The sequence below is a fragment of the Oncorhynchus nerka genome, linkage group LG14 (genome assembly GCF_034236695.1).
Source record: "Oncorhynchus nerka isolate Pitt River linkage group LG14, Oner_Uvic_2.0, whole genome shotgun sequence".
Lineage (NCBI taxonomy): Eukaryota > Metazoa > Chordata > Actinopteri > Salmoniformes > Salmonidae > Oncorhynchus > Oncorhynchus nerka.
The window spans coordinates 43,836,430-43,859,728 of NC_088409.1; the positions used below are offsets into that span (position 1 = coordinate 43,836,430).

The following is a 23,299-nucleotide window of genomic DNA, read 5'->3' on the forward strand; positions in this document are numbered from 1 at the left end:
TGATAACGTCACTTCGGTATGGTAATGAGGAAACCTTTCAAATTAATGGATAACTCATTCAAAAGACATTGAATTGTAGTCAATAGCAACCTCCATTGTGACAACAAGAAAATGCAATGAGTAAGTTATGAAAACAAATCCCAAATATGTTTTAAAATTCTTTATGAAAAAGACATGACACTGGGGGCTATTGTGTCCCCCCCCAATAGCCCCCAATGCAAGACACCGTAATAGACTGTACATGGGTTCCATATTGGCTCATAGAGATAAATGTTCTACCTGTTTCAGTTAAAGTGGGTGGGAAATATTAATTAGGGTCTCTACTAACCAAATATTATGGTTCGTTTTGGAGTGGGACAGTGTTGTACATATCCAGCAGGACTTCGTTCTCAGCCAGCAGCAGTCCTCCAAAACTACACATATTTGGTTGGTAGAGACCCTACTGAATATTTCCCACCCCACTTTAGCTGAGACAGGTAGAAAGGTTTTCTCTCTACAAGCCAATAAGTATCCCATCTACGTGCATTGCGTTGCAGTGAAAGGAGTGGGTGGAGTTAGGAGTCACCAGTACTCTGTATTAAACCAGTTGCCCAGCACAATACCAATTAAAGTTTTGCAGACTCTATTGAGTATTCCCAATAACATATATTTGTATTTTATGAAAAGTGTATTTCTTTAAATATAGCCTAACAGTATAACTTTAGACCGTGCCCTCGCCCATACCCGGGCGCGAACCAGCGACCCTCTGCACACATGAACAACCCACACCCACGAAGCATCGTTACCCATCGCTCCACAAAAGCCGAGGCCCTTGCAGAGCAAGGGGAACAACTGCTTCAAGGTCTCAGAGCAAGTGACGTCACCGATTGAAACGCTATTTAGCGCACACCACCGCTAACTAAGCTAGCCGTTTCACATCAGTTACACCTACACAATAATTTTCAACATACTGGGATAAATAATTTAATATTGCAAATAAAATACGTCAAATTAGCAATACATTTTTTCAGAGTGGGTTGCAATGCTGTGAAAAACAGTTGTACTATACTTGTGATTTTTTTTTAAATCGAAGTTTGCGTATCTCTGCGGGGGAACTATTATTTTGAAAAAGAAAACCGCGATCATACTGTCAGCATAATATCCTGCTGCTTAGGAGAACGGTAACGCAGGAAAGGTCGGAAAGATTTGAGAGCGATTCCGTTGAAAAGAAAGAAGGCAGGTCTAAACAGGACCGCCCATTGTTGGAACCAATTAAATTATGTGAAATTGAAGACTGTCAGCAAAAGTGACCTGTAACCAATCACAGAGAACAAGCTGGTGCTCCTACTATTTCAGTCGGACACAAAGCCCAGGAAATGTGTTCCACTCTTGGGTCAACTAGGGTAAAGGTCATGGTGTATTTTGAGGAATATCTCATCTTTATAAACTACTTACATGACGTGAAAACAACTCTTTATGTAAAAAAAATACAAATGTATTTGCACCGAATACAACAGGTATTCGGTGCAAATACAACAAGCCCTTAACCAACAATGCAGATTTTTTTTTAAGTAAGTAAGAATATATTTGACAAAAAATTAAAAATAAACTAAAGTTAGAAAAAAAGTAACACAGTAAAATAACAATAACGAGGCTATATACTGTGTCAATGTGCAGGGGTACAAGTTAGTTGAGGTAACTGAGGTAATATGCTACGCTACAGGACTGTTTTACTAGCACAGACTGGAATATGTTCAGGGATTCATCCAATGACAACGAGGAGTATACCACCTCAGTCACCAGGTTCATCAATAAGTACATTGACGACGTCGTCCCCACAGTGACCTTACATACATATTCCAACCAGAAGCCATGGATTACAGGAGACATCTGCACCTGGCTAAAGGCAAGATCTGCCGCTTTCAAGGAGTGGGACACTAATCCGGAGGCTTATAAGAAATCCAGCTATGACTCAGACGAACCATCAAACAGGCAAAGCGTCAATATAGGACTAAGATTGAATCCCACTACACCGCCTTTGACGCTCGTCGGATGTTGCAGGGCTTGCAAACTATTACGGACTACAAAGGCAAACACAGACGCGAGCCTACCAGACGAGCTACATTTATTTTATGCTCGCTTCAAGGCAAGCAACACTGAAGCATGCATGAGAGCACCAGCTGTTCCAGACGACTGTGTGATACCGCTCTCTGTAGCCGATGTGAGCAAGACCTTAAAACAAGTCAACATACACAAGGCCACAGGGCCAGATGGATTACCAGGACGTGTACTCAGAGCACGCGCGGGAACAACTGGCAAGTGTCTTCACTGATATTTTCCACCCCTCCCTTACCGAGTCTGTAATACCTACATGTTTGAAGCAGACCACCATAGTCCCTGTACCCAAGAAAGCGAAGGTAACCTGCCTAAATGGCTACCACCCCGTAACACTCTTGTCAGTAGCCATGAAGTGCTTTGAAAGGAGCTGATCATGGACTACAGTAAAAGGAGGGCCGAAAAGGCCCCCATTAACGACGGGGCTGCAGTGGAGCTGAGTTTCAAGTTCCTTGGTGTCCATGTCACCAACAAACTATCATGGTCCAAACACACCAAGACAGTCGTGAAGAGGGCACGACAACACCTTTTCCCCCTCAGGAGACTGAAAAGATTTGGCATGGGTCCTCAGATCCTCAAAACGTTCTACAGCTGCACCATCAAGAACATCCTGACCGGTTGCATCACTGTCTGGTATGGCAACCGCTTGGCATCCAACCGTAAGGCGCTACAAATGGTAGTGCATATGGCCTAGTACATCACTGGGGCCAAGCTTCTTGCCATCCAGGCCTTCCATCAGAGGAAGGCCACAAAAATTGTCAAAGATTTCAATCACCCAAGTCATAGACTCTTCTCTCTGCTACCGCACGGCAAGCGGTACCGGAGCATCAAGTCTAGGTCCAAAAGGCTCCTTAACAATTTCTACCCCCAAGCCATAAGACTGCTGAACAATTAATCAAATGGCCATGGACTATTTACATTGAACCCCCCCCCCTTTGTTTTATCTATGCATAGTCTTTTTTTTTCTTAAAAAAAAAGTTTATTTAGAAAATATCTTCTTAACTCTATTTCTTGAACTGCAATGTTGATTAAGAGCTTGTAAGTAAGCATTTCACGGTAAGGTCTACACCTGTGGTATTCCGCGCATGTCACAAATAAAATGTGATTTGAATATATACATTTAGGTAGGGATAAAGTGACTATGCATGGATAGGGTTCAATAACACTTCATAGTAAAAAAAATGTTTTATGGGAATAGAAGTCTGGTTCAAACAGGGCAGGCAGGTAATCTCAAGATTGTCTGTAGCAGTAGAGGCTCCTCAGAAGAGGAAAAGAGGACCATTCTCCTCCGTGAATTTCATAAAATGATAAATGTTGTAACATTTAAAAAGTTATCATTTTAAAATAACATTATACTAAATATAATCACGTCACCAAATAATCGATTAAAACACACCATTTTGCAAAGAAGCTCTACATTAGCCTCAACAGCACTCTGTAGGGTTGCACCATGGTGTAGCCGGAGGACAGCTAGCTTCTGCCCTCCTTTGGGTACATTGGGTACATAATCATTTGGGTACATAATCATGACAACTTCTGGAGGACGTCCTCCAGCCTATCAGAGTTTTTGCAGCATGAACTGACATGATGTCCACCCAATCAAAGGATCAGAGAATTAATCTAGTACTGGAAGCATAAGCAACAGCTAGCTAGCACTGCGGTGTATACAATGTGGTGAGTAGTTGACTCAACGAGAAAGATAATAGTTGATAAGTTTTGAATAAATTAATTTCTTCCAAAATGAAGGAGAAGAAAGTTATTTTTATTTTTTAAATCAATTTCAGTTTCACTTACTTAGCTAGCAAATGCAGCTACCTAGTTTAGCCTACTGAAACACCCTGCTTAAACAGAAGGATGCTGTGTTAGCTAGCTGGCTATGACTTTCCAACAAAACACTGGAACTCTTCCAAGTCAAGGTAAGCTTTTGCTATTACTCATTTATTGCCACCGGGGCCCGCCGGTGTAACTGCTGACTGACTGTACACTGTGACGTTACTGCATGATTGTAGCGGGTTTACTAACGCCTTAGTTCTATTAGCTATGCTGACAATGTCGTTACTTTAGCTAATATGGTGACAACGATGTGTGTAGCGGTTTGGCTTGGAAAGGTTTTTCGCATAGTCACACAGCTGAGCTGATGTGTTGTGCATTGAAGTCCAGAAGCAAATGGGAGAGGTGAGAGGAGAGCGCATAGATGCAAGAAGGAATACAACGTGTTTACACCTGGTCAGGGGTGTATTACATCCTATATCAGCGAGATGCAGGCAAGAATTTGCAAGGCGGTATTGAATGTATGTTCATGTGTCAGTGTCTGTCAACTCAAATGTGTCTCTCGACTTGTTTGCACCTACTTTGTAAACGTTCATTCATAAGCTAGGTTGAAGCAACCTCATAATGGGTATAGGGAAATTTGAGTATCAGTAGCCTAAACCTATCGCTGTCACATTGAACTTGGTGAATGGAATATGAATGAGAATCATCCAAAATGCTGTAATAGAAATACAAATATTCCTCCCTCATCTTAAACGGCACTGACCGTCACTGATCTGTCGATACTTTTATGAACATGTTGGCCAAACAATCACACATTCAGTTAAAATCATACCTGAAAATATATACTCTTTGGAGGCCTCTCAGACTTTGAGAAAACACTCTTTGGAACCAGAAGCATAATCAAGCCCATGATATACAATATATCCTGAGGAATGGAAGAGTGAGCTGGCAATGGCATTAAAGATGCATAGAAATACCAATGGTTGCCATAAGCAGACGAAGAGAGGTCGACCCAGAATTTCAGTCCCCACTGAAAGGCTCCAGGGCTTGGTTTCCAAAAGCATCTTATGGCTAAGTTCATCTTAGAACCATAGAATCCTATGGTTCTAAGATGAACTTAGCTATAACATGCTTTTTGGAGAACCGGGCCCAGGTCTTTAATAGGCCCAGAACACAGTTACTCGCACAATTTCAGCTGCTTTATCACTAGGGATCTTTGATCTCTGGCAAACTCCTAAGACTGAGCTACTGTAGATCATATTTAGGGAAGCTGTCAAGAAAATGATCATGCTCACACAATCTAAAACGTATTAAATCATATCAAATATGCAACATGTTCCTTGGTGGTCAATAGAAAATATTAGTGGAAGAAGAATGTCCTACACATATCCTCTTAAATTTAGCTATTTAAATGGAACTATTATATATCAACCACTGTCTCTATGTAGACTTTGCACACGATTTGTATTTTATTGATTCAATGTTTACAAATTGCTCAATGCACCACAAAAGGGTGCGATTTGTTATCGTATATCACTTTTATTTAAAAAGGGTAGTCATGTGGTTAAAGCAAAAACCCGGATTCGATCTCAGCTCTCACCTGAGTAAACCAACGTGATCAGCAGCATCATGTCACATGAGCTTGATTTGTACTCCGAACACAGTTTCTAAACCATCTTTGTTGTAAATATCAGACATGAATGTAGACAGAAAAAAAATAATCAGAGGTGTATTTGTAATGTTGTGTAATGATACAAATGGTTGGCACGCAATGGATATAATGGAATTGAGAAGATTGACATTCATTTCAAACAGGGGCACCTCAAATCAACATCGTTGTGTAGCCTACTGTACATAAAACACATTTCTACATACTCCTCTTCCAAGATCAAAAGTTGAACAAAAATAGATGCAGGGCGGGGAATTAAATTTTGCTAACACCAACAGTCCACTCCATATTTTGTGAGACACGACGGACGCTGGTTTACTGCAGAGGTTGAGAGGATAAAAAAACCGAGCGTGAGAAAACATTTACCGAAATTACTCGACGAATCACTGTGCCATAACCTTGCAAAGAAACAATTCCAACAGTCCAAGTTGCTATCCTGACGACACTGACTCAATTTAGCAGTGCGACTGGCGCGAGTGAAACCGTGAGAACGAAAGCTTCGAGAGCGACATAAACCCCAGCCAGCGGCAGCGGTCTCCATTTTAACTTCGAGTCCGATCTATGCCTCACGTGTCTTGGACTGTCTCTCTCACATGACCCGAGTGTTTGTTCCCGTGATCAGCACTTCCATCTACGCGTCTGTGTCAGTGAATATCACATTTTATTCCAACCCTGATGGATATGCACCTCGAACAGAGTCTGGACACCGCGACAAGGTAATACAATGTCCGCCACTTCCTCTCCATCATGTACGGAAGTCTCCTCTAGCAAGCGAAGGCCTGGCCTCCATTTTCTAGAGAACAGCTTGATTATGTGTAGTATAAACTAGATACAATAAAGTGGTTTAATTTAGTAATATTTTTGCACAGTTAATCTAGCAAATCCAAATAGGAAAGGGTTACAGTATAGCAAACGATTGCAGCATTTCATGCAAACACTTATCTACGGTAGTGAATTTACAGTAGGTAAGTAATCTTGCTAGTAGTAACGCTAGATAGCTAACTAATTAAATTAACGTTACCTAACGTTAGTTAGAGATCCAAAGTTAACTTGCTAGCTTACAGCTAGAATGTAGTTGCTACATCCAATTTTGGACTTAAAATTAAATCTGCACTATTTAGAAATCGCTCTGCCACAAAACAAGCAAAATATAGTGTAGAGAATCATAGTACCATCTAAACCACAGTGAAATATATTTTCCATAAACAAACATTGTATTTTCTGCTGTTTGAAGGAGGTGTACAAAACTGAAAGTAAAAGACTCAAAAACGAAATTTAAGACCGGGAAGAATAGAAATGGCACAGAGAGAATAGATCTGCTGCTTCATAGACTTGCTTTCAATGAGAGTGACACATCTATAATGTACTATTCTATGTGAATTTGGTCAGGTCATATAAGGAAATCGGTCAATTTAAATAAATCCATTAGACCCTAATCTATGGATTTCACATAATTGGGAATACAGAGATGCATCTGTTGGTCACAGATACCTTAAGGTATGGGTGTGGATCAGAACCAGTCAATACCTCCTCTCACACCTCTTCAATGGCTGTGCGAAGTTCCTAGATATTGGCGGAAACTGGAACACTCTGTCGTACACGTCGAACCAGAGCATCCCAAACATGTTTAATGGGTTACATGTCTGAGTATGCAAGCCAGGGAAGAACTGGGACGTTATCAGCTTCCAGTAAGCAGTGGCAACTTTGAAGAATCTCAAATCTAAAATATATTTGGATTTATTTAACACATTTTTTTTTGTTGTTGTTGTGACTACTACATTCCATATATTTTATTTTATAGTTTTGTTTTCACTGTTATTTTACAATGTAGAAAATAGTACAAATAAAGAAACCCTGGAATGAGTAGGTGTGTCCAAACCTTTGCCTGGTACTGTGTGTTTATATATACACACAAAAAATAAATCATAATATGTTAATGTTTTCTGTTAAAATCATAAAATTCCATGTCAATTCACGATGCAGAATAATGATCATAATGTAGCCTATGTATGACCACTACGGCCGGGTAAGGAAGGTATATCTACCGCAACCCTTTACAGACATGTTACTCGATAGCAACAATGTACTTTAGAGAATTTAAAAAAAGGGATGCATCAGAAGCGTCTGTAGGCCTACCATTTCAGACCGTAGAATTCTGCTCCGGCATAGAATTATCTGTATTTTTACCATGACAACAATAAACTTTGCTGATTTAATGTACTGATGTTTGTTATGGTAGGGTAGCTAGATGTGTTTTCTTTCTACTAAATGTCTTGCTTGGTAAGCCACGGTATTTCACAAACATTAAAGTACTTTTTTTTAGGAGAGTGTGGTCTATATTATTTGATGGACATTAGTCCCGCTTCATATATCCCGAGAAGGTTTTGTGTCAGCATTTTAATTAGCCGTAGTGTAGCCTACCCTAAAAGACAAACAAACAGCCGAGGCGCTTTCAAGTGTAATTGATACAGGCTAGGCTATTCTACATGCAACAGACCGAAGACTGAACACAAGCTTGCATCACTAGCCATGAGAATGCTCAGGCAAGGCAGTGCCCAGGAGAGAGGATGGGGCCGGCAGAACCATGCCTATATGATCTCTTGGTATCTGCACCTCGCAAGGTTTTGTCTTGCATGCCTCGCATATTCACTAAAGTTTGCCTCTTCCTCCCTATTTTTATTTAAATTACACAACTTTCCCCAGGCCTTTTATTTTCTATTGTCTAGTTGGGCTATAACAGGGAAAATAATGTTTTGTGATAACTGCCCTGTGATTTTAATTATGGGGGGGGGGGGGGACTGTTTTTCGGTTATGGATGTCGTTTAATGTTAATGATCCCAACTTCATGTAAACGTTTAAACATTCACACCTAGTATATGAGTATACACCTGCTATGATCCCATATTGATGTCGCTTGTTAAATCCACTTTAATCAGTGTAGATGAAGGGGAGGAGACCGGTTAAATTATTTATTTTTAATCCTAAATACAATTGAGACAAGGATTGTGTATGTTTGCCATTCAGAGGATGAATGAGCAAGACAAGATGTAAGTGCCTTTGAATGGGGTATAGTAGTAGGTGCCAGGCACACTGGTTTGTGTCAAGAACTGCAACACTGCTGGGTTTTTCCATGCTAAACAGTTTCCCGTAGTAATAAAGAATGGTCCACCACCCAAAGGACATCTAGCCAACTTGACTCAACTGTGGGAAGCATTGGAGTCAACACGGGCCAACATCCTTGTGGAATGCTTTTGACACCTTAGGTGTTCCTAATGTTTGATGTACTCTGTGTGTATGTTTTTTTTTTTTATCATATTTTTTGCAGCAGTTGCAATAATGTAGCAGTAGTGGGCCACCACTGCTAAATGAATAGAGGAAAACACGGCCCATTGATTCTTGAAGAATTAAACTACATTTAGAATATCTCATCCACGTGGATGCTAGGTGAATTGCAACAACACTTTGAATATAAACAACTCTCCCCTTCCCTGCATCAAATTTTCCCACAATTCTGTGAGGAAGTTAATGTCCCAAGGATCCCAGATATCACACTGTAGACCATGGTGGTTACCTCCCCAAGGATTCAAGATTGCATAGATGATGGTGTAGACTATTTTACTTTAAGTTCACCAACTTCAAACAGCCAATTTTTTTTTGTTATTGATAATGTATTGTCCTGCAATTTAGAATATTCCCTGCAGAATGATTCCCTACACTATTCAAATTGTGTGACGAGTGTAGAATTTTTAGCAACCAGGAAATGACGATTTCTACATCGGCCCCTTGCCCCAGTCTGCCATTGTTCATTGTGATTGAGGAGGCGATGACCATGCCTTTTAATTTAGCCGATGTAAGGGAGGGAGCAGTGGTGTAAAAATACTGCTTAGTTTGTTAATGATGTCTGAGTGTTGGAATATGCCCCTGGTTATCCATAAATAAATAAAACAATAAAAGGATGCCGTTTGGTTTAGAGGTCGACCGATTATGATTTTTCAACACCAATACCGATTTTATTGGAAGACCAAAAAAATCTGATGCCGACTTAAAAAAAAAAAAAAAAAAAAAATGGCACAATTTTGCAATTTTTTGTGTGTGTGTGTGTGATGATAATTACAACAATACTGAATGAACAATGAACACTTTTCTTTATTTTAACTTAATTTAATACATAAATAGCATCTATTTAGTCTCAAATAATGAAGCATGTTCAATTTGGTTTAAATAATGCAAAAACACAGTGTTGGAGAAGAAAAAGTGCAATATGTGCCATGTAAAAAAAGCTAACGTTTAAGTTCCTTGCTCAGAACATGAGAACATATGAATGCTAGTGGTTCAATATTCCCAGTTAAGAAGTTTTAGGTTGTAAGTATTATAACGCATCGACTATTTCTCTATACCATTTGTATTTCATATACCTTTGACTATTGGCTGTTCTTACAGGCATTTTAGGATTGCCAGCCTAATCTTGGGAGTTGATAGGCTTGAAGTCATAAACAGCGCTGTGATTCAAGCATTGCTAAGAGCTGCTGGCAAACACTGTAAAGTGCTGTTTGAATGAATGCTTACGAGCCTGCTGCTGCCTACCACTGCTCAGTCAGACTTCTCTGTTAAATATCAAATCATAGACTTAATTATAATATAATAAACACAGAAATGCGAGCCTTTGGTTATTAATGTGGTCAAATTCCGGAAACTATCATTTCGAAAACAAAACATTTATTCTTTCAGTGAAATACGGAACCGTTCCATATTTTATCAAACGGGTGGCAACCCTAAGTCTAAATATTGCTGTTACATTGCACAACCTTTAATATTATGTAAAATTCTGGCAAATTAATTACGGTCACACCGTTAGCAACGAGCCAGGCGGCCCAAGCCGTTGCATATACCCTGACTGCTTGCACTGAACGCAAGAGAAGGGACACAATTTCCCTAGTTAATATTGCCTGCTAACATGAATTTCTTTTAACTAAATATGCAGGTTTAAAAATATATATACTTCTGTGTATTGCTTTTAATAAAGGCATTGATGTTTATGATTAGGTACATTTGTACAACGATTGTGCTTTTTTCGCGAATACGCTTTTGTTAAATCATCACCCGTTTGGCGAAGTTGAAGTAGGCTGTGATTTGAAGATAAATTAACAGGCACCACATTCATTATATGCAACGCAGGACAAGCTAGTTAACTACACATGGTTGATGATATTACTAGGTTAACTAGTGATTATGTGAAGGTTGGTCGTTTTTTTTATAAGATAAGTTTACTGCTAGCTAGCAACTTACCTTGGCTCCTTGCAGCCACAAGGTCCTTTTGACGCTGCACTCGCGTAACAGGTGGTCAGCCTGTCACTCAGTTTCCTTGTGGATTACAATGTAATCGGCGTCCAAAAAGGCAGATTTACCAATTTGTAATAAACTTGAAATCGGCTTGGCCGATTTTAAATCGGTCGACCTCTAGTCTGGTTTGCTTAATATAAGGAATTTGAAATGATTTATTATTTTATTTTTTATACTTAAGTATATTTTAGCAATTATATTTACTTTTGAAACTAAAGTATATTTAAAACCAAATACTTTGACTTTCTGTTACAGTATCTTTACTGTATGACAATTGGGTACTTTTTCTGCCACTGCTGGCAATTAGCCAGGTCACTGTAACATTTGTACTCCACTGCCATCCCTACTCTGTTAACCTTGTCTGCTAGACCTTGCTTGCCTATATTCAGGATTGTTCCTTGTTTATGTCTTCCTAGTCACGAAAAACAAGAAGAGGAGGTCGTCCAATTAGAAGGTAAGAATTTATGTTGGGATGTATGTGTTTCGGATGCATGTGTGCCGTTGTGCGTAACTTCACCATTCTGACTCTTTCACACATTTCAAAGTACTGACGTTTCAGACATCCTCTTGAAAAACCTGCTTTAAAAACTGACCAAAGAACAGACCAAAAACACACGCTTAAGTGTCAAATAGTTTTAGCCCTAGCTTTTTTTTGCAATAATGCACCTTGCCTTACTAATTTCTCATCAATGGATATCTGAGTGTTATTTTTCTCTTCCATCCTTCTATCAATCCTCTCATTCCACTGTCCTTCTCTCAGGAGACGGGGAAGGGGAGCAGACTGCTGTTACCATAGGCAGTATTCAGCAGGCCCAGGCATTCGCGGACCACAACATTCAGTACCAGTTCCGCTCTGAGGGTGGTCAGGTGGGTGTCCTGTGAACAGTGTTTTGCTGATTTTAGAAACCTTTAACTAGCTGAATTCACATAGGTTTGTTTTTGCTGTATGAGGTCAGTTTACTATATCACTCACTCACACTAGAACAGGGATGGAAAACTCCGGTCCCCAGGGGCCAGAGTGGTGCCCCCCCCATCCATCCATAGCAAAAACAGCTGATTTGAAAAAATTGCATTATCCACTTAAGATCATGATTAGTTGATTATTGGAGTCTGGTGTGTTAGATGGGGCTGGACACCCAATCAGGCCCCAGAGGACTGGTGTTGTCCATCCCTCCACTAGAGAATCAACCGTATCACACAATGGAAAACCCTGAATAACCCTGTAATTCAACACTAACCTCTCCGTTGAATTGAGAGCCTTGTGTGCGTTCGCTCTGAACCGGCCAGGACACTGATATAGGCCTACAGGTTTGGATGTTAAATTGGTTCTTAATTGTGACTGTTTACGTCTACGCTTTTGTGGATTGTCACAGAAAATGTTATATCTTCACATAAACCATTTTTTGGGGGAGGGTGAAGGAAAAAGCTAGTTAGAGCTGGTCCTTTCGCTGCTCATTTGGAGTAAACAGAGCTGGTGTGAGTGATCATGTGATTCCAATCCCCTTCCTGGATTGGCATGCGGCTGGTGTCACATGTTAGTCAGGAGGCGAGTCACACGATGAAGGGGTACAAATACTGATTATTTTGAAACGAACACGTGCTTTTCTGGATCTGGCTGTTTTTATATTGAATTAGGCACATTCTGCCTTATAAGCACAAGTTGGGTGCGTAGATCACTTATAGGCCTAGTGGTATCATTCAATGTGCAAGGTCTTAACTACTATAGCCTAGGGTGTGAACATCAGTATGAGGTAAACAACTTGCAAGTACTGAAAACACAGTGACATTAAAATGACCATGGTCAGGCTACAAGGTATCCCACGCTCTTTGTTGTAGAATTAATGACTGGTTTCTCTCGGTCTCTCCATCTCTGTGTCTCCCTCTCTTCCTCAGGTGACTTACCGCGTTGTCCAGGTAACTGACCAGCAGCTGGAGGGGAGAGATGACGGGGGAGGGCCGGTTAGCGTGGTCTCCACGGCCGCCTTCCCCGGCGCTCCTCAAGCAGTGGCCCAGGTAGGTATCAGAACACCAGGAACTGTCACCCCTTACAATAACACAGTTCCCTAATGGCTACGGAGCCTGATATACTTCAATGTGTCAAACTATTGATCGTTATCTAACCCTTCCCACCTTGTTCCCTGTCAGGCTGTGATCCAGAACCCTTTCAGTAATGGTGGTAGCCCCGTGGGAGAGACGCTGGGAGGGGAGACGCGCTTTGCCTACTTCCCAGCTACGGCTGTGAGCGACGGCACTGTGTCTGTGCAGACCACCTCCGACCCCACTCAGGCCGGGGGTGAGTCAGCTCTACTTCTAACGCTAGTCTAGCAGTCTTCTGAGGGCAAAATACTGTCCCTCGCTTTTGGTTCAAGTCCAAACAGACGTAAAGAAGAATGACCACTTATCAAATTGACATTTTGAGTACCATGACCCGGTGCTGACTGAGAGAGATTAACTGTTCATCCCCTCAGCCACAAGGTTTGTCTCGGTGCTGGAGTCCAGTGTCACTCAGCAAATTCTCCCTTAAGACTTTGTCACTGAGATCTCCAACCTGCCCCATCTCTCGCTCTCGTTTCCATGTCATCTCTTCTCCCACAGGTCAGTTCTACGTGATGATGACCCCTCCTGACGTCTTGCAGACAGGCACACAGCGAACCATAGCCCCGCGCACACACCCCTACCCTGAGTGAGTATCAACCACACTGCTTCTTCCTCTCTTCCTATGTCCCTCATTTTAGGGGGACTCTGAAAGGAGAGCCCATGCACACAGCAGTCTGCGCCACTCCAGATGTTAAGCAGTCAAAAACCTACCTATGCAGTCCTTAAGTTCATCTTCCACAAGCATGTCAGACATGTTTTGCAAGTAGACCCTAGCCTATACGCCTAGGTGTTATGTGATAATTTCAACTTTTCATCAATGATGACCTGTTTAGAAGTAATTTGACTGGATTTTTCTAGAGCATCTAAGAGTTGGTTTACATCGACTCTGAGATGTATCAGTTAGCCTGGAAAACGATAAGTCACTGATATTGACTATTGAAAAAAATAGTATATTGACTATTCTCTCAAATCTGAAAGTAAAGTTGCACTGCACCCCCCCATTCACTTTCACAGAGATTTGGGTTGAGCAAGAGTGACCTGGACCTGGGTCAGACGTGTGTGTGTGGTTTCCTTGAACACTCAGCTGTTCTTGTGGGATGGATGATGTCATCACAGGGTTGTTGTGTCCCTGTCCTTGTTGCCCTGGTTTCCCAATTCCTTGTCTACTTCCATTTGTTTATATCATTATATCAATATCATTATCATGTGATTAAATTATTTTCCTCAAACCACTCTGAATGAGTAACACTGAATCAAAACCAAACTGTTAAATCTGGTTAATCCATTCTGAAAATCAAAATAATCTCTCATGCCAAATGGATGATTAATGATATGTGTGTCAGTGAATTAATTTGACATTAGTGTTCTGGTTAATTTAGGAAATGAATTATTTTTCAACAAAGACATACTGCATGCCCAGTGCCAAGGGGTGTGAGTAAATTGTAAACATGCTCATAAACTAGACATAATCTAGAAGGGGGGAGTGCCAGGCAAGTGTTTGAATATAAATCAATGAGTTGTGTGTTTATGAGATTGTGTTTCTATAGTTGTGCACATAAGGGAAATGGTTTGGAAGAATAGGTCAAAGTGCTTTTTAAACATTTGACATAATGCCGTGCTTGTTTTGTCATCCAGAACAAACACATGATCCTCTGAAATGTAATTTGTGTTGGACTGAATGGATATCCCTTGCCTTGCAATTTCCCTGCCTGTATGTGATGAACTCTTATTCTCAGGCCTGTAGAACAACATGGAGATTTTGCACCTCTTATACTCTGAAAAATACATTTTACAATATAGCTTTAGGTAAAGGGGATGGCCATCAATTTGCACACAGTAAGGTGGGGCTATGGGTTTGTTATTAGGACTGATCTTGACTCTTCCCAAGTTCTTTAGGCTACTTGTGGCTTTTGTGTGGGACGTTCGTACAAGACTATCCCAATTGTGTTTCTAGTGTCGGGCTGCAGTGATTCCCCAGGTCTCCTGGGCTACCAGTAAAGCTTTTATCTACTTCACTATTAAATATACAGTCTTAAAGGGCTGGATACCACTGCAGTGTGTGCTGTTGCCTAGGGAGGACTTGTTTTTCTGTGGTTTGTCATTCTATTCCCCCTTTCCATATGTTTTTCTTGTGTGTGATTAATTTGTCTATTTTTTTTATTTGTTCTTACATCAACAACGCATAAACTAATCCATGACTGAACATATTTCATCTGTTCAAATACATGAAATTAAATGAAAACTTCCACCGCTTACCTGCCGTTCGCAGAGACGAAACCGAGATGCTGCAACATGACGGTTTAAACTGGTGAGGACAACTTCCACATCTCCCACTGTAACCAATCAAATTAGGCCTTGATCATATACCACAAAGAAGAAGGAACAATCATACCAGCTCCCTATTCCCCCTTCAGTCCCTTTAGTACAATTCCCTGGTGATTATGTTAGACCCTTGATGTGATTGAGCTACATTTAGCATTGGAAAATGTGTGTGTACTCTTTGATGGTAGTCCTGATGCAGTATTGCCATGAGTTGTGTTCAGTTCTGTAAGACGTTGAAGAGCTAGTGTAAAGTATAAACAGCCCACTTTGTTTTTGCTGGCTTTTAATTGCTTTTACTCATTAGATGCGAAAAAGGTAAGTGCACTGTGCGAACACCAGCCGTTTTGGTTTAATTTATGACACAATTCATTAGACGGATTAAGGCTTTGTCAAAGTAAGTGCTGTTGAATTGTATTAGTTTACTGCCACGGCCCTGCGCATCTCGTCCCCAGTGCCTTCATGAGCTCATCTGACTGTCACGTATGGGGAACTTAATTAAAGAATACCTCGGGGAAGACACACACACACACATGAAAAACTGTTGTCATTAGCCATACTCTGGACACCAATGCGACAACATCGCAATTTAGGATTATAATGATGCCCGCGCCTTAGACTCCCTGGGGTATAGTGGGGAAGGGCACGTACACCTCCAAGAAATCTGCCTATCCAGACGGCCATCAGACAATCAGTAATACAGTAATTCCAGTCACTGCGTCTCGCTGTCAGCACCAAGGTGGTGTTATTGCCTCATATACTGGCCCATACGGCTGCTTCAGATCAGCACGGCTGCCCAAGGCAGTGCAGGGCGGCCCCCCTGCAGAGTACGGCTCTGGTGCCTGAGTGGAGTGTAATTGTAAAAGGGTCAGGTGCTTTGAGATAGTGGTTCTGGTGGGGGATTTCTGCACTAGATTAGTTGCGTGGAGCGCTGTAGTCTGAAGATTTATTTTCTTTTAGTCTGAAGAGTTGCGCTTGTTTTGTACGGAGGTGGCCTGAGGACTCCCGGGTTTAGAACATGGCTGAAATGTGCTATTTGTTTTTGTCTGTAGGAAAATGGATGGCCCACGGACACCCAGAGATGAGAGGAGGAGAGCTCAACACAATGAAGGTGAGCAAAGAAAAGGGCCTACATCACCCACAATCCTCCCTGCGTCATGTTCTCTCAGAGCCAATCTTTTTTTTTTTTACCTTTTATTTAATTAGGCAACTCAATTAAGAACAAATTCTTATTTATTTTCAATGACGGCCAAGGAACAGTGGTTTACTGTCTTGTTCAGGGGCAGAGTAACAGATTTTTTTGCTTGTCAGCTTGGGATTCGATCTTGCAAATCTTTCGGTTACTAGTTCAATGCTCTAACCACTAGGCTACCTGCCGCCCCATTCTATCTTAACCATGCAACTCTGTGCTTTACTTCTGCATTCCAAGATACACTACATGGCAAAAGTATATGGTACTTTTGTATACATTCTAAAATCATGGACATTAATATGGAGTTGGACCCCCCCCCCTCCCCCCCTTTGCTGCTATAACAGCCTCCACTCTTCTGGGAAGGCTTTCCACTAGATGTCTGACCATTGCTGCAGGGACTTACTTCCATTCAGCCACAAGCATGAGTGATGTTGGGCGACTAGGCCTGGTTCACAGTCGGTGTTCCAATTAATCCAAAAGGTGTTAGATGGGGTCGAGGTCAGGGCTCTGTGCAGGCCAGTCAAGTTCTTCCACACCAATCTTGACAAACCACTTCTGTATGGACTTTGCATTGTGCACTAATTGTCATGCGCATTGCTCATGGTGATCTTAGGCTTGTGTGGCTGCTCGGCCATGGAAACCCATTTCATGAAGCTTCCGATGAACAGTTCTTGTGCTGGCGTTGCTTCCAGAGGACATTTTTTTTACACGCTTCAGCACTTATTGGTCCCGTTCTGTGAGCTTGTGTGGCCTACCACTTCACGGCTGAGCCGTTGTTGCTCCTAGATGTTTCCACTTCACGATAACAGCATTTACAGTTGACCGGGGCAGCTCTAGCAAGCCAGAAATTTGATGAACTGACTTGTTGGAAAGGTGCCACGTTGAAAGTCACTGAGCTCTTCAGTGCGAGCCATTCTACTGCCAATGCTTGTCTATGGAGATTGCATGGCTGTGTGCTTTTTATACACCTGTCAGCAACGGGTGTGGGTGAAATAGTTGAATCTACTAATTTGAAGGGGTGTCCACATACTTTTGGCCATGTAGTGTATGCAATATCTTGTAGAATTTCTTTTTAAATGAGTTGCACCTTGTGATGTTTTGTTTGTTGAAGCCAAAGCCACATTAAGTGGACAGTAGATATTTTTTCTAATTCTATCCCAAAGACTCTTCTCAAGTGGAGGCACTTTTTGGGAATTTCATTTTGTATATAAACCAACCACTAGATGCTGCTGTTGAACTGTCTGTTGTTCCCACAATGTCACATGTCTAGCTAAGTGACTATTCAAGGCATACAGAGAGAAATATCCATGTAGACACTAACCACTCCCCATATGTATCCCTATTGTTCCTCTTTCTCTGAACCTGTTCTGTGTGTCTTAACAGTTGAGAGGCGGCGGAGAGAAATATCCATGTAGACACTAACCACTCCCCATATGTATCCCTATTGTTCCTCTTTCTCTGAACCTGTTCTGTGTGTCTTAACAGTTGAGAGGCGGCGGAGAGAAATATCCATGTAGACACTAACCACTCCCCATATGTATCCCTATTGTTCCTCTTTCTCTGAACCTGTTCTGTGTGTCTTAACAGTTGAGAGGCGGCGGAGAGACAAGATCAACAATTGGATCGTCACGCTCTCCAAAATCATCCCCGACTGCAACATAGACAGCACCAAGACGGGGGCTGTAAGTCACTCTGTAAGGCACTCTCAGCAACTTTGTCGTGTGTGTGTGTGTGTGTGTGTGTGTGTGTGTGTGTGTGTGTGTGTACACACATTTTAATATACTTGTGAGTACCAGAAGAATGGTAAACCATCTTAAATTCAAAGAGGTGAGGACATATTGCCGGTCCTCCCTTTTATAAAGGCTATATTAAGCCTAGGGGTTAGGTTAAGATTTAGTGTTAAGGGTAGGCTTCGGGAAAATAAGATTTTGAATTGGAACCAATTGTGGGGGGGGGTGTGTGTGCATGCACGAATATTGGTATTTTATTAGGATCCCCAACAGCTGTTGCGAAAGCAGCGGCTACTCTTCCTGTCGTCCCCACGGCAGGATGTCTTAATTAACTCCTCTCTCCTTCCCCCAGAGTAAAGGGGGCATCCTGTCTAAGGCGTGTGACTACATCCGAGAGCTCCGTCAGAATAACCAGAGGCTCCTGGACGGTGTCAAAGAGGTGGAGAGAGTACAGGTGGACAACGAGCTCTGCAGACAGCAGGTAAAACAGCCTAGAAAGAAGGCTATCCCAAAGAATCAGAGGCCTAGCCTGGACCCGGATCTGTTAGTGCCGTCGTGCCAACTTCTATGGTCATTGTCAGGCACAACATAGGAGTTGGCAAGACTGCACAAACCGATTTTTGGGACCAGACTATCACATAGGATCACATTCCTGCGAACAGAAAGGGTTAATGTTCGAACAAATGTACGCGTTTGATTACGTTTAACGTTCATTTTACGTCTGACGACCGAAGTGCCGTTTTTACTTCAAAATTAAGTTATAGCATATATTTGCACGGAGAGTGTTTTGCCTTTTCATTCCTTACTGAATCCCAAAGCACTGTTCTTCATGTCCTCATTGTAATGCTCAGAAGTGAAGTCTCCAGTCCTGTGGGGGAGAGAGAGGCAGTGATTGTGTGATAGCCCAGAGGAGAAACTGGGATGATAGTACAGTACCTTGAGATTTAAAACAGATGCCTGTTGTGGCCAAAATTGTCTAAAACTTTTGTTGAAAAGTGTATACAACAGACGTTTCTGTCTAGAATCATTGAAAGAACAAGTGAGGCCTAGAAGTTGACTTTGTATTTTGCTAAGTTGCTGCTAATTCATTGATTACATTGAGGACACCCATTTTGTTGTTTGTCTTCGGACATTGTTTGTTGTTGTTTGTCTCAGATCGAGGAGCTGAAGAATGAGAATGCCCTTCTCCGAGCGCAACTCCAGCAGCACGGCATCGAGAGCGTGGGCGAGACGCCACCACAATGAACGAGGGAGACTGGGAGAGCAGGATGGGTAGAAGGAAGAGGAGGACGAGGCAGACTGGAGATGACACGTAGGAGCAGAACAAAACGAACGAGCTACTGACGAATCACTCTTTTTCACAGTCGCTGACAGTTAGACAGTCTTCCCTGGCCTCGTCTTTGAGGCTGCATCCGAGACTCTTGGCAGGCTCCTGCTGCTTTGTTGGCTGCACTCGACTGATCCAGGATCAGTCGAAATGACAAAAGAAGCCACCGTGTAGACCATAGACATGTCTCAGAGAGAGAAGAGGTCACAACCACCAGAGAAAAACCCTCTACTAGCCCAGAGAAACCCACTGCACAACTCCTCCCTCCCTTTCTATATTTATTTAGTTCCTCACCTGTGGACAGTGACGTTGGATATTTTGTTGTTGAGTTGTTCTTTTCCCATTCTCTTCAGTCATGTTTTATTTTAGTCTGTATTTGTGGTTGAGGGTCATATTACAGTTTTGTTACATTAACGGTTTTTAATTTATTAGTTTGTGTATTGTTAAAAATATTCCCAGAAAGACTCATTTAGAAAAGCTCATGTATCCTGGAGGAATAGATGATGTATGAGTGAGTGGTAGGCTACCAGCCAGTACAACAGAAACACGATACAAATAAACCGCTGCATTGCAGAACTATGTGAAAGAATGCCTTGATAGTTGCCAATATTATTAGAAGTATTGGGACAGTGACACATTTTTAGTTTTGGCTCTGTACTCCAGCACTTTGAAATGATATAATGACTATGAGGTTAAATTGCACACTGTCAGCTCTAATTTGAGGGTATTTTCATCCATATCGGGTGAACCGTTTAGAAATTATAGCACTTCTTGTACATTGTCCCCACCATTTTAGGGGATCAGAAGTATTTGGATGAATTCACTTGTGTAATAAAGTAGTCAAAAGTTGAGTATTTGGTCCCATATTCCTAGCATGCAATGATTGCATAAAGCTTGTGACTCTACAAACTTGTTGGATGCATATGCCATTTGTTTTGATTTCTATTGGGCACAAAATAATCTGAAATAATGCATTGTCATTTTGGAGCCCCTTTAATTGTACATTCGTTTCTAAACACTTGTACATGAATGTGGATGCTACCATGATTGTGGATAATCCTGAATGAATCGTGAATAATGATGAGTGAAAGTTAGACGCACAAATATCGTAACTCCAAGACTTGCTAACCTCTCACCATTACGATAACGGGAGGTTAGCATATTTTGGGGGGGTATGATGTTTATGCCTCTAACTTTCTCACTCGTCATTGTTCTCGATTCATTCAGGGCTGTCCGTAATCATCAAACACAAGCAAACAAACAGCAAATGCATCTAAGAAGTTTGTAGTCACAAGCTTGACGTAATCATTGCGTGCTAGGAATGTGGGACCAAATACTAAACCTTTGAGTACTTTACAGCACTTATTTTATATATATATTTTTTTTTTTTTTTTTATTTTTAACATAGTCCCCCCCCCCCCTGATTTTTAGGGGAGTATTGTGACATTCATTTGTGTATTAATTTCTAAACAGCACCGATATTGATGAAAATGCCCTCAAATTAAAGCTGACAGTCTGCACTTTAACCTCCACCATAGCATCATTTCAAATCCAAAGTGCTGGAGTACAGAGCCAAAACAACTATCTCAAGGATGCAATTTTGGTCTACCCAGAGGAATAGCTGTGTTTTGCCCAATATCACAGTTTTCCAGTGCTTGCATTAACAGAGTTGTTGTTAAAATAGCATCAATGCAACGTTATATAAATGTGTCATGTTGAAGTAAAGCCAATGGCCACTGGCGTTAGTGGGAAAATAAATGGTAATCAATAATTAATTTACTGTGTACGCTGGCCCTTTTCTACAATTTATGCAATTTAATACACAATCTTTAAGGCTGGTTTGAGACTGGCTGGGTTCGATTATAGAGCATTTGAAAAGGCCTCTGAGAGAAAGGTGGAGCTCTTAAAATGTCACCTGACATATGAAGTGAGTGCAAATGTATATGATTCTGGGTGGAACATCACAGGTTGCATCTGAAATGGCACCCTATTATGTAGTGCACTACTTTTGACCAACAGTGATTTATGTAAGGGATAGGGTGCCATTTCAGACACCACCAAGTTTTTAATTTCAACGTGTCACGTTTAAAACTCACTCTTGAGAAAGCGCATTGAGTTCACTTTGCTGAGCTAAATTTAGCGGTTACAGAAGTCTGGATGTTTTTTGCGAATGTGTGTGTGTGTGATGCATCTGTCTTGATATGTGTAAGAATAACCACAAGTATCATGTCTAGCGTTTTTGGCTTTTATTTTTCTAACCAACACATCAAATGGAGATTAATGCACCCAGGGAGAAAGACTCTGGAGAGAATAAATGAACCAACTCACTTCTCAAGATAGAAACCAAGAACAGAGAAACTTCCCGTTCTTGTACCTCGTTTCTGTGTTCTGACTCGCCTCTCCTTGCAAACGAATGGATGCTAATAAAGACTTGGGAAAAAAATTTCATCTCAGACACTCTTTCACTCATCTAGGACAATAACCAAGTTGAAATGTGTTCAACGTGCAAACAGGCAAGTTGATGATGATACCAATGTTACTGATGACTGGATTTGCATCGTGTATTTTGTCCCGAATTTGGGGAAATGGGAATATTTGTGTTTTAATCTCTGATCAGGGTGTTTTAGGCATGTACTGTCTGGCTCCGGAATCAGCAAAGCAGCACTAATACTCAACCCGGTGAAAAGTCATGTATACTCAATGATTCCACCTCGACAAGCTCTCCTACTCTGTGACCTTGTGCTTTTGTAAGTGCAGAATAAAATTGTTATCCTGTTTTGCTCAACTGTCTCTTAGAACTGTTGCTCTTCAGCTGAATATAGCCAAAGTTGACTGATCATGTTTATTTTGCAGTTGAATTCTACACATTTAGTGGGAAGTGAGCACGGTCAATTATGGTGAAAATAAGGTAGCGAAAGGAAATTGTTGGCTGTAGTTAATTTGATCTTTTTTGAAATATCAAAAACGAAATTTACCAGCCTCTATCCCCTGTAGCAGACGTGCTATTCTCAGGTTAGATTATAAGACTTTTTATAAGTAAAATGGCAGAAAAATAAATAATTGACTTGCTAGTAACCTTGTCAGCATGTGTTCTGGCTCATTGTCTTTTCCCCTATACAGAATGTCTTCCCTTCTAATGTATTCATAATTGTTAAAGTACTTTGGATGAAGGAAGGCCTACTAATACTGTATATTAATAACAAAGGTTGAAGAGAGTTAATGATAGTGATCGAATTAATGATAGACATTGAGGGCACATGGGTGAATAATGTAGCCTGGTTGCCAGTCTGTTTCTGCTCTTGCCAACTCCATTTGGGATTGTCAGGCCAAAGATAACATGTTTGACACTGACAGCAATGGAGTAGACAAGCACAAACTGATCTGTGCCCAGGCTATGAATAATGATAAAGCTAGAAGAGCTGTTCTCATTATAAGCTGCAACAGATGGTTACTCATTTTTCCTGAAATAAATCCAAAATCTGGTCATCTTTAATAAGAAGATGATCCTTTTATTTAACTATGTTCAGCAGCAGGTGTGTGGTGTCACATCCACACGTGTGTTTCATTCTGTGTAGATGGACATCTCATAGGCATTGGGGCAACTCCTGCCTGGGCCCCTCTTTCAGGTGGTCTTTCAGCAGGGATTTGGGGGCTGGGATGGGCAAAATTCATAAAAATACAAAAGACCAAAATATACAAAATACTGTTGCCAAAATATATTTAATTTAAAATATAGAAAATACATTTGCAAGTACCCT

At 41.2% G+C, this 23,299-nt stretch overlaps 1 protein-coding gene across 4 annotated transcripts; it reads left to right on the forward strand.

The window, feature by feature from the left end:
- Positions 1–5,821: 5,821 nt before the first annotated feature.
- On the forward strand, positions 5,822–22,326 carry LOC115141187 (upstream stimulatory factor 2-like). 4 transcript variants are annotated; one of them, XM_029679906.2, is made up of 11 exons: positions 5,822–6,252; positions 11,293–11,330; positions 11,637–11,743; positions 12,770–12,889; positions 13,022–13,169; positions 13,472–13,559; positions 15,243–15,281; positions 16,345–16,403; positions 18,072–18,178; positions 18,567–18,695; positions 19,370–22,326. In XM_029679906.2, exons 1-11 carry the CDS (start codon positions 6,212–6,214, stop codon positions 19,457–19,459), a joined length of 966 nt encoding a protein of 321 aa, XP_029535766.1. In that variant the 5' UTR covers positions 5,822–6,211; the 3' UTR covers positions 19,460–22,326. The 4 variants fall into 4 exon arrangements, with proteins under 4 accessions (XP_029535766.1, XP_029535768.1, XP_029535767.1 ...); XM_029679908.2 differs by having other exon boundaries at positions 18,072–18,166; XM_029679907.2 differs by having other exon boundaries at positions 11,640–11,743.
- Positions 22,327–23,299: the final 973 nt, after the last annotated feature.